Source organism: Chelonoidis abingdonii, chromosome 3 (assembly GCF_003597395.2).
Source record: "Chelonoidis abingdonii isolate Lonesome George chromosome 3, CheloAbing_2.0, whole genome shotgun sequence".
Taxonomy (NCBI): domain Eukaryota; kingdom Metazoa; phylum Chordata; order Testudines; family Testudinidae; genus Chelonoidis; species Chelonoidis abingdonii.
In genome coordinates, this window is record NC_133771.1 from 104,677,279 (window position 1) to 104,689,432 (window position 12,154).

The 12,154-nt window shown below is 44.8% G+C and overlaps 1 protein-coding gene across 3 annotated transcripts in view; it reads left to right on the forward strand.

The window, feature by feature from the left end:
* Positions 1–1,207: 1,207 nt before the first annotated feature.
* The window catches only part of ENPP1 (ectonucleotide pyrophosphatase/phosphodiesterase 1), an 81,043-nt gene continuing 70,096 nt past the window's right edge, over positions 1,208–12,154 (forward strand). Inside the window, exon 1 of one of the 3 annotated variants that reach the window (XM_032800781.2) lies at positions 1,208–1,670. In XM_032800781.2, coding sequence (XP_032656672.1) covers positions 1,491–1,670 — 180 coding nt within the window. In that variant the 5' untranslated portion in view covers positions 1,208–1,490. The remainder of the gene's footprint in view (positions 1,671–12,154) is intronic. The other 2 variants (XM_032800783.2, XM_032800782.2) reach the window with 2 other exon arrangements.

Below are 12,154 nucleotides of genomic sequence, written 5' to 3' on the forward strand. Positions count from 1 at the left end.
ATGGTTTGCCAATTACAAGACAGTTTCGCTCCTTTGGTTTTCCACACCTCTGTATGCGTTAGACAGGGCCTCACCCTCCTCGTCGATGAACAACTCGTTATCTCTCTAGTTTGCTTCGCTAGAGATATATTTACCTGCCCCTGGAGTATTCATACCTGCGTCTGACGAAGTGGGTATTCACCCACGAAAGCTCACGCTCCAAAACGTCTGTTAGTCTATAAGGTGCCACAGGATTCTCTGCTGCTTTTACTGAAGTTTCCAGTGCGCTGCTTCTATGTTGAATACCTGTCCCTCCCCACTCGGGTTCTCAGGGTGGAGGAAGAGGCATGTGAAGATCTCTAGGGGCAGAGCCAGCACTGGGCATGGAGAGTGCTGGGAGCAGAAATTAGCATGGCCATGGTAGATATTGACACTCATCCAGTGGCCTTAGAACAATTTGTATGGTGGGGATGCTGAAAGCCATTGAACAAAACGATAAACCCTGTACATGATAGGAACCACTTCAAGCTGGTGTTGCTGTACTGCCACACCCCTAGTTCCAGCTCTAGGTTGCCTACTGAGGTGAGGCAGGGGTGGAAGTGTCACCCACTCCCCCCCAGGGGCTAGCACAGGCCTTGCCTTGTGTGGCTGACATGAGCCACTCCGCTTTGCTGCTCTCCCATCCCCCCAGTATTACTCCCCTAAGGGTGTACACTCTGCAGCTTGAAAACCTCTGCACTAAAGCTGTAGCTCGAGCTATTACACTCCCTTTACTGGCACTGTAGAGAACTGTTAGCAGAAAATATCCCAGCAGAGGAGCTGCTGGGGAGCGTGGTGCTGCACCTGAGAGCAAACAAGGCCAGCTGCAAACACAGCCAACGAGACAAGACTGTCCCTGAAAACCTTCCTCTCCTCCTGCTGGGACCGAAACCAGGGAGTAAAGAGTTAACACCGTAACAGGGGGCCCTTTACCCGGAAAGGCAGGAGGAGCAGTTCCCATCGTCTTCAGGTTGACTGAAGCGCTCCCCCGTCTCTGGTTCATTGTGTCCAGAGCTGGGGGGCAGGGGCTGCGCGGGAAGCCCGGGCACAAAGAGGGAAAAGCTTTCCCAGCCGCAAAGGAAAGCAGCGTGGCTCTTCCTAGTAAGCACCCCAGCCACCCTCCTCCTCCCGCGTCTATTTGGAGCCACGTTATCTCATTCCTGCACGCGCGACACGTTCACCAATTTGAGACAGGGGGTGGGGGGCGGAAGGGCACGGAGTGGGGCGCCGCGTCCCCTTTGGAGAGAGGCGAGCAGAAACGGGGGCAGCGTAAAGAAACGCGGAGGGAAACGCCGCCTAATCTCAACCTCCACAATGCAAGACAGCGGCGGGCCACGAAGCCGCACTGGCTGGAGAGGGAGAGCGGGGGAAGCCGCCAGGCGTGCTCCTGGCCAGCAGGGAGGCGGGGCCGAACCCGGGGCTGCTCTGTCGCCCTATTAATAGCAGCGGCCGGAGACAGCGCCGCGGGGACCATGGAGGGAGACGGGAACGCCAAGGGGAGCCTGCCCGGGAAGCGCAGCCTCAGCCACGGAGCAGAGCAGCAGGCGGCGGCTGTGCCCATGCTGCCAGCCATGGAGCTCGCCCAGGAGCCGGAGAAAGCAGCGCCTAAAGGCAAAAGCAAGAACCCCAACACCTATACAGTGCTCTCCCTGGTAAGAGGCGAGCGAGGTGCTAGGGGCTCAGGGACAGGTGCCTCCAAAGGGCCAGGTCCTGCAGCTCTGCAGAGGGAGCCATGAATAGCCACAGGAAGGACCTTAGTCCCCAGCTCCCCTGCTGCAGCTTCCTGGTGCTCCCCTGCTACATTGGCTATCAGGAGCAGGGCAACCCCATATATTGGTTACCCCCGTGAGTGCTGAAATTCTGCAGAGGATTAAAAAAGCCTGGTGCTGAGCAGCCTCAGCTCCTCTGTCTTTGATTCAGCAGGTTTCAGAGTGGGAGCGGCGTTAATCTGTATATCCAAAAAGAACAGGTGTACTTGTGGCACTTTGGAGACTAGCACATTTATCTGAGCATAAGCGTCCAATGAAGTGGGCTGTAGCCCACAAAAGCTCATGCAAGGATAAATGTGTTAGTCTCTAAGGTGCCACAAGTACTCCTGGTCTTTTTGATTCAGCACTATTTTTCCCTCAAGAGGGCTTATGGGGAATTAGCAATTAAACCATAACATTAAATAAAACATGTCAAGGTGGTGCTTTAATGTGCCTGGCTGATGTACCCAGTGTGGGTAAGTTAGATGCACCCAGGCAGAGATGCGAAGTGGCTCACTTTATCTTGCATTCATTTAACTCTGGATTTAAAAGCATCTTGTGCGAAGGGCTTTGCCTTGTGCTTGAGCAGGGCATTTAAAAAAACCTTCTGTCACAAGCTGAGCTCCTTGTAGTCGGAACAAGAGGCTGAGCCATGAAGGTTCTAATCCTTACTCTGTGCATTGCCTTGCTTTAGGCCAGCTGGTCAGAGCTCTCCAGGTCCAACTGGGAAATTGACCCATTGTTGATAATGGTTGTCTGCGGTGGGTCAGCCTGTTCTGTAAACGATTTAACTGTTAGGGAGGCACAGAACAGGTTTTAGCACTATCAACTCTTCAAGAACACTCGGAGTGGTAGTGCTGAAAACAGTTTCATCCTGCCTCGATTAGCAGTTCAGAGAGAGTGTTACACAGTTCTGTCAGAAATTATTTTATCTTCTATTTTCATAAGTAATATCCTATCTGAAAGAGATGGGGAGGATTCTCATCTCCCCCTATCTATTTTCCTTGTTGCATTTAATAGCACTCATTTTCACTGCTTCCTCTCTTTGAAATCAGTTGGTTGGTTTTTCTCTGTTGTGGGTGTTTGGCAATGCAACCTCGGAGAGGAAAATAGACAAAACTGTGACTGAAAAATTTGTAGTGGACCAGAAGGACAGGTGCAGTACCAGAAGTTACTTTACATTAATTTTTGAAATTATGTCAATTAGAAGTTTATGGTGTCCCTTGAAACCATTTTCAGTCCTGTTTCAGGGAGACCCATTGCTGACAGTGGTTGGTAGTAATGAGTCAGTTTCCCTAGTGCAGCTGCATCTCCACTGTTCTCATTTTTGCCATCTGTATAATGAAGATAATAATAAAGTTCGTACCTGACAGGGATGTTATGAGGCTAAAATGATTAATGTATATAAAGAGCTTTGGCATCCTTGGGAGGAAGGCACTATAGAAATACAAAATATTGCTTTTGCTTGTGTGCGCATAAGCAGTAATTTTTTAAGTACAGTATTTTAAACACTACAGCTATGAGGTTCCTTTTCAAATATATATATGAACTTCCAATCTGTTTGATAATTAGTGCTAACATACAAATACTGTTGACACTTTAAAATGAACTGTGGACCACCTCACAATTGCCTTTAAAAATCTTTAGCTGTTAGCTGTACATTGATCATATGCATACATGTCTGATGTGTGAACTGTGCATAATCACTTGTGAGTCTTTTTAAGTCTTGTCATAGGTAATGTAATTATAGTATATGCTAAATTCACCCCAGAGTTTTGGGCAGATTTTTCTGCTGTAGAACTTACTGGCAACTCCACTGGTGAAAAGCCGTGTGTGTGTGTGTGTGTGTGTGTGTGTGTGATGGAGGGGGGAAGGAGGTGTAGCATTGGAAGGTGGTTACAGCCATGCTCTGGGGTTAACTATAGAAGGTCAGCACAACCCCCAAATTGCTTGATGCTTGCTGGAAAAGGCTGATGGTGAAAACTTGGCTCACTTTTTCAAGGCACCTGATTCAAAGCAGGGACTTGAGCCTAGCTCTCCCATATCCCATGCGCATATCCTAACCATCAGCCTGTCGCGTATGTTGGGGTGTCTGAGTGTCCTCTCACTCTGTCCTGACTCCTGTTCAATCTATTCCACTTTGCATTAATAATTAAATATATTAATTGGTCTAGAGAACAAGACACTGACTGTGTTCTCCAGTGGTTATGGCATTCACCTAGAACAGAGGTTCTAAAACTGTGGTCCGTGGACCACCAGTGGTCTGCGAGCTCCATTCATGTGGTCCATGGATAGTTCCATTTAAGCTGCATGCCTGGGTGGCTGCACACAAGAGAATGAAGGGCCACTCACCTAGATTAGTAGAGCTGCGCAGTCGTGGCTCCACTAATTAGGAGCCTGGACCCTGGAGAAGATGCACATGTAAGGTGAGGTGGTGGCCTGGGGGAAATAGGGGGTAAGTGGGAGGGGGCAGTGGAGGTGAGAAGAAGGGGTGATGGGAATTTGGGACATGCAGGGTTGTGGCGACTAGAGAAAGAGGCGACTTTTCCTAGCTCCAAGGCTGCAGCTGGCAGGGACAGACAGCCTTCCTTCCCAGCCTCCGCTCAGGGGCTGCTGTGGCAGGGAAGAGAGGGTACAGCCATCAAATTAGAAAGGCAAGACTACTGATAATAAAATGAGTTGTGTGCTTTTATTTGTAGTACAAAATAATGTTCATTATTAGTAAGCGTTTTTTTGTATAGTGCTTTTATCCAAAGCGCTTTACAATAGTTAATGGTACAAACAACATTTGGAAAGATCATTAAGTGGTTCCAGATGAAGACCCTGCCCTCAATCAGGTGTCTAACTTGTGTGATACTGTTTTTGTTTTTGTCATAGAAACATTTCATAACATTTCTGTTCTGCCCTAATGCCAAATGGGAACATTTTTTATATCTCAATTTTTTTTTGTGGAATGGGAAAACTTTCCCACCCAGTTCTATGCTTACGAGCTTTGCTGAACAAGGATGGACCTAAACATGCTTGAAGGTGCTTAAGTGCTCTGCTAAATCAGAGCCCTATTTGCTCAACCAGTGTTTTCCCTCAGACTTGTCACAGTATTCATCCCTCACTGAGAATTACATACATAGAGAGTCTGAAATTTTAAATGAAGCATTTTTGAGTAATCCAAGCACAACGGTTTTTTTTAATCTCTTTAAAAATATGAATTGCCCTTCACATTTTCTGCTGTTGCTGGCACTCCGATAACTCAGAATGGTCACACAGAATTTACAAAACTTTCTAAAAAATTGGGGGTGATGTTAGACTGAGAAAAAGCATGAGTATTTGTAGCCAAAGGGTCCTGAAAATGGTGTTAGAAATGAGTCTCTCCCTTAAACATGGCTATAATGGAGAGATTGTGTCTCTTCAGTGCTTTTAGGGAGAATATTTCTAGTTGTAGATGTAACAATATGTGCAATGATTTCATACCCAGCTATGCTAGGATTTTTATAAATACTGAATAATGCATTTGATTCAGGACTGATGATCAGAGAACACTTGCATTAAGGTTTTTGCTTCTTCAGAAAGCAACAGGGCTCATTTACATTCTCCTCTCTCTAGCTACAGGTTATTCCCATAGATGTCAATGGGAGTTGTGCATACATAGGGGCATCATGTGTCTTGCCCCAGTCACAAGGGTGCAAGGCCCAAATTACAGAAGAACTGCATAGCTTCTGTGTGGAGGGGAACAGGCTATGGGGACTGTACGTGTGGGGCTGGGGTGGTGGTTTCACAAGCCCTTAAGCTGCAGAGCAGTACTTAGCAAAGGTGCTCCATACAGGAACGTACAGTGGCTGATTAAGGTTTGTGGACGGAACAAAAAGTGGTGTGGAGTTACACCTCTATGCATTAGGACTGTATTTCGTTCATTGAGTATAAATGTGGGGAGTTCTGTGCTTTGGATGAAAAATATCTCACATGGACCATCCATATGAACCTGAGTCAGAAATGGTCTTTAGCATAAACAGAGGGACGGATCCTTGGCTGGTGTGAATTGATGTATTCTATTGACTTCTATGGATGTATGTCAGTTTTCTCTAGTTGAAGATCTGTCCCAAAGAGTGAAAAAGTTGTTGACTAGTGGCCAGATCATTCTCTCCACTAATGGACTAGAGGACTCGGATCAGGGTGGAGGGGGAAAAATGGGGAGAGACACACTTATGTGGCATTGTCCCCCTTCCCACCCATTGGTGAAAATCAAGTCTCCATGCTTTGTATTGATCTGTCAGCTGCCTTTGATACCATTCATTATGAGTTGTTGACTTGCCTGCACACCCTGATCGCGCTGCTCTTCAGTAGTTTCATTGTTTTCTTTCAGAGAGATCTCCGTGGGTAATCGTGGGCAATTGTTCCTCTTCCCAAAAAGCTCTCAAGTGTGGTGTGCCACAGGGTGCCATTCTGTCGCCTTCCTCCTGAGTCCTGTACAACATGTATATGGGCCATTAATAAGGTTAATAAGAAGACATGAGGTTTGTGTCTTCAGTTTGCTGGTGACACCCAACTGTACCTCTCAGTCTCCACCAACTCAGATGATGTGCCTCAATCAATGTCTACCAGAGATCGGTGCATGGATGAGCGTGAGCTGGCTGAGGCTCAATCCTGACAAGAATTAAGTGATAATGGTGCTTTGAGGGAAAGAGATTGAAGAGATGGCAGAAATAATAGCCTCTTTGAGGGAGTTCATCTACCATTAGTGAGCAGGGCTGGAAACTTAGTGGATTCTATACCACTAGCTACTATTCAATGATCATGCTGCAGCAGTGATCCAGTCTGCTTTTTGCCACCTATGTCTGGGTAGGTGGCTGCAGCCTTTCTTTTAGGATGCAGACCTTGCCATTATTACCTCAAAATTAAACTATTGCAATGTGCTCTACATGGGGCTGCATCTTAAAAACATTTGGCGATTGAAGCTAGTACAGACTGTGGTGGCTTGCTTACTAAGAGCATCTTGTTGGGAGCATATGACATCAACTATCCAAGACCTTTACTAGCTGCCTGTTGGTCTCTGGATTTAGGGGGTTGGTTATGACCTATAAAGGTCTCAGTGGCCTAAAACCGGTCAGCCTAAAGGATTACCTCTCTTCCCATACCATTCTGATACAGCTCAGATCAAGTTGAATCTCTCTCATTAAAACAGAGTAGGTAGCAGCATGCTCTCTCTGAAGGATCTGTCACTCAGGAACTTGCTGCCTTCTGCCATGGTCCAAAGTAGCTCAAATCTGGTGACCTTCTGGGCATGCTGCAAAACACACCTGTTTGCTGGGGAATTTGGAGAGGGCCAAGGGTGTGCTTCCTAGGACAATGAAGGGTGGAAAGGAGGGGTAGGTGTGTGTGTGTGTGTGTGTATTGCTGTTGGGTTTTGTTGGAATACTAAATGTGTAGGTTGCTTAGAATCTTGTATAGGCATCTTTTTAATTATTGTTTAAATCAAATTAAATAAGTATTACACAGAAGACGTTTCATGAGAGCCCTGCGGTGAAGGGAAGGAGTTGGAGATTGCTAGGTCTTCTCTAGAAATCCATGAAAAAACATATGTAACCTAGTGTTAAGATTATGCTGTCAGGTTCATTATTTTCTTTCCCCCTCTGCAATTGGAGATGCACTGGGGGTCATAACCAATAGAGGTGTACATGGGAAGTTACTGTGACTGAGTGAGCCAGGAAGCAGCCTAGAGGCATGGGAGCTCCTAAGAAATGTCCTTGGCCTCTCACAGAGCACCTGAGATTGGGTAGATCTTTGGACTGAGTTCTCTTCTAATTCTGCGGGGAAGCCTCTCCAGGGAGGATGATCACACAGAAACCAAAGTCCAGACTATGGATTTTTCCAGTCCTGCACCTAAAACCGACCCACACAATGTGTCTTGGAACTTAATAATTCAGAAGTAAGAAAAAACACGTTTGTGAGGAGTCACATTTAGTTTGAGCCAAAAGTCCACTGAAGTCATTGGGAATTCTCCTCTCTCTCTACCTACTGCCATTGATTTCAGTAGGCTTTGAATTATGCCCTTGTGGTATAACTGTCAGTTCTGCTCTAGTAGCTCTGATTAGAAGATTCAACAAAAGCAACCCAGAGGCAGTGTGATACAATGTTTTGGGGACAGGGCTGGGACTCGGAAGACCTGGATTCTATTCTTGGCTCTGCCACTAGGGTGACCAGACAGCAAATGTGAAAAATTGGGACGGAGGTGGGGGGTAATAGGAGCCTAAATAAGAAAAAGACCCCAAAATCGGGACTGTCCCTATAAAATTGGGACATCTGGTCATCGTATCTACCACTGTCCTGTTGTGCGATCCGAGGAATGGAAAACCTACCTTATGGGAGGAGACTCAAAGAGCTTGGCTTGTTCAGCCTAACCAAAAGAAGGCTAAGGGGAGATACAATTGCTCTCTATAAATACATCAGAGGGATAAATACCAGAGAGGGAGAGGAATTATTGAAGTTAAACCCCAATATGGACACAAGAACAAATGGATGTAAACTGGTCATCAAGTTTAGGCTCGAAATTAGATGAATGTTTCTAGCCATCAGAGGAGTGAAGTTCTGGAACAGCCTTCCAAGGGAAGCAGTGGGGGCAAAAAACCGAACTGGCATTAAGACTGAGCGTGCTAAGTTTATGGTGGTAATGGTATAATGGGACTGCCTACAATGGCATGTGGCCAATCAGCAACTGCCAGGAACCAAAATCCCCAACTGCTGAAGATGGAACACTAGATGGGGAGAGCTCTGAGTTACTACAGAGAATTCTTTCCCAGGTATCTGCCTGATGGGTCTTGCCCACGTGTTCAGAGTCTAACTGATCGCCATTTTTGGGGTCGAGAAGGAGTTTTCCCCCAGGTCCGATTGGCTGAGACCCTGGGGATTTTTCACCTTCCTCTACAGCAAGGGTCACGAGTCACTTGCAGATTTAAACTACTGTAAATAGTGAATTCTAACTTGAAGTGTTTAAACCATGATTTGAAGACTTCAGTAACTCAGCCAGAGGTTAGGGGTCTATTATAGGAGTGAGTGAAGTTCTGTGGCCTGCAGTGTACAGGAGGTTGGACTAGATGATCGCAATGATCCCTTCTGACTTTAAAGTCTGTGAGTGAGTCTGTGAATCTTGGGCAAGTCACTTCCCCTCTGAGAATCTGTTTCCACTCCTGTTCTGTGTCTGTCTTGTCTTTTCTTGGTTGTAAGTTCTTTGGGGCAAGGACACCCATGCTATGGGTTTGTACAGTGCCTAACACAATGGGCTTTTTGGTAGCCCTTTCAGGGTCTACTTATAGCTCAGTGGTTTGAGCATTGGCCTGCTATACCTATGGTTATGAGTTCAATCCTTGAGGGAGCAAAAAATTAAAAAAAAAAATTGAGGGGATCTGGGGCAAAAATCTGTCTGGGGATTAGTCCTGCTTTGAGTAGTAGTTGGACTAGATGATCTCCTGAGGTCCCTTTTGACCCTGATATTCTATGAAGATGGTAACCTGAGTGATTCCATGTAGTTTGTGCGCATATACATAATAATAGTAATGTGGTTGATATCCACAAAATTTCTAAAGGATGCCCCTGAAAAGTAATAAGTAGGCAAAACAGAAGGTCAGAGTAACTAATGCTGGGATACCAAATGGAGTTCAAAATCACTATTTCAGACTACCCATTGAACCTCCACAATATGCTGAATTTTGAAATTCTATGTGCTCTTATTGGGGGGGGGTCTCTGTTTAAAAATATTGCTGGTCTTCCTGAAATATTCTTTTATTTTGCACGTAAGGTGAATAGCAATATGTGGGAACAAGGACAATATGTAATAATTTTTTGCCTTTGTTTTTGCAACATTACAACTTTCCTGCTTCGACAATAATTTTATGTTTGTTTTAAAGGTGTTCATTTTTTATTGTAAAAAAAATAAATTAGAAGTACTAGTTTCAAATTGAATGGGTCCGCCGATTCCTTTTTTTATTATATCCCCCAACATATCTACATACATTGTTGCCCACTCTATTTAATTAAAATGAGAAAATCTTAACTTTTAGGAGTTTTAAGAACACTGTCACATTTTTTATTTTGTTTTTCTGGTAATCTCATTTTCCAAAGGTGGCTTTGAATATAATACAGCCTACAGAATTTGTTTTAGCTCCTTATTAAGCTTATAGAAATCGTGTGTGTGTGGTGTACAATTTCTATACTTTTGGATAAGAAGTTGTGTGTGTGGTGGGTATTGGAGTTGGGTGTTGGAGACACAAGAAGTTATGACCCTTTTTTAGCTCTATATTTATTTTTCAGTTTTTACTTGCTCTAATGAAATAACTATCCCACATATTTGATGGTAGAGGGCAAGTACTGATGCAAAATTGAAACATTATTTGAAGGAATACTGCTTGGAGCTGAGGCTTTGTTTGTATTCAGGAAGTTGTCTGGTTCATTGGATAGGGTATTAGTCTGGGTTCAGTTTCCTGCTCTGCCACAGCCTTCATGTATGACTGTGGGAAAATTAGTCACTTAGTCTCTCTGGGTATGCTTACACTGCAATAAAAGATTCATGGCACAGCAATGGCTGGCCCAGGTCAGCTGACCCAGGCTCATAGGTCTTTAAAATTGCAGTGCAGACATTCAGGCTTGGGCTGGAGCCGGGGCTCTGACACCCTGTGAGGTGGGAGGGTCTCAGAGGCCAGGCTCCAGCACAAGCCTGAACGTTTACACTGCTATTTTTGACCCTGCAGCTGGAGCCCTGTGAGCCAACATTAGCTGACCATCTGACCTGGTCTCTAAGAGTTGGTGCTGCTGCTGTTTTGTCTCAATATAGACGTATCCACTGTGTCTCAGTTCCTTATCTGTAAAATAGGGGCAATAGACATTTTCTATCTCAAAGGGGTGTTGTGAGGCTCTTAGATACCAGAGTAACGGAGTCCATATAAATATTTTGCTTTGCTATACCTGTATTAGGGGTTATAATTAGATACACTGCTGCAACTTTTCTAATATAGATGAGGTCTGAAAGAGGTAAAAATCTAGTTCATGCAAGGCTTACTTCTGATTTATTGCTGACTCAAATTCTTCCTTGGAGTAACACTACTGATGTGAGTGGAAACACACAAAAGGTGAATTGTTCCAGTTTGTTTTGCCATGGAAGCTGGATATCTGCTGAATTAGGTAAAAATTACAGAGAATAACAGTATAGTTGTGGGAGCAGGCTCAAAATTCTTCCAGTTTTGTCAGAACTTTCCTGTTGACTTGCCACTCGCCATCAGTACGTGCTCCAAATAAACAATATGGGTGAATTAAATGGGAGTATTAACATAAACTTCAATGGGGCTAGGACTTCTGTCCATATTTCTACAGAGGCATTCCTAGCTAGATATCATGAATTAGGATATGAGGCCAGTTCCAAGTTGGGGAGTTTAACATTTTGAACATATAAAGCACTATATAAGCATTATTATTATGGTCACAAATAGGTTGGGTAAACCTTACAAAGTAACTTTCGTGAACGTTAGTTCAAATAAAGAATGCAAAATTCAGTGGCATTTCCAATCACTCTGTGATTATTCAGATGAGCTGCCAGGCAAAATGTCACAAATATTAGTGCAAATACATATTTAAGTAACTCCTCGCTTAACATTCATAGAATCATAGAATATCAGGGTTGGAAGGGACCTCAGGAGGTGATCTAGTCCAACCCTTGCTCAAAGCAGAACCAATTCCCAACTAAATCATCCCAGTCAGAGCTTTGTCAAGCCTGACCTTAAAAACTCCTAAGGAAGGCGATTCCACCACCTCTCTAGGTAACCCATTCCAGTGCTTCACCATCCTCCTAGTGAAAAAGTTTTTCCTAATATCCAACCTAAACCTCCCCCACTGCAACTTGAAACCATTACTCCTTGTTCTGACATGAGGTACCACTGAGAACAGTCTAGATCCATCCTCTTTGGAACCCTCTTTTAGGTAGTTGAAAGCAACTATCAAATCCCCCTTCATTCTTCTCTTCTGCAGACTAAAGAATCCCAGTTCCCTCAGCCTCTCCTCGTAAGTCATGTGCTCCAGCCCCCTAATCATTTTTGTTACCCACTGCTGGACTCTTCCCAATTTTTCCACATCCTTCTTGTAGTGTGGGGCTCAAAACTGGACACAATACTCCAGATGAGACCTCACCATTGTCGAATAGAGGGGAATGATCACGTCTCTCGATCTGCTGGCAATGCCCCTACTTGTACAGCCCAAAAAGCCGTTAGCCTTCTTGGCAACTAGGGCACACTGTTGACTCATATTCAGCTTTTCATCCACTGTAAACCCTAGGTCCTTTTCTGCAGAAGTGCTTCCTAGGCATTCGGTCCCTAGTCTGTAACAGTGAATGGGATTCTTCTGTCCTAAGTGCA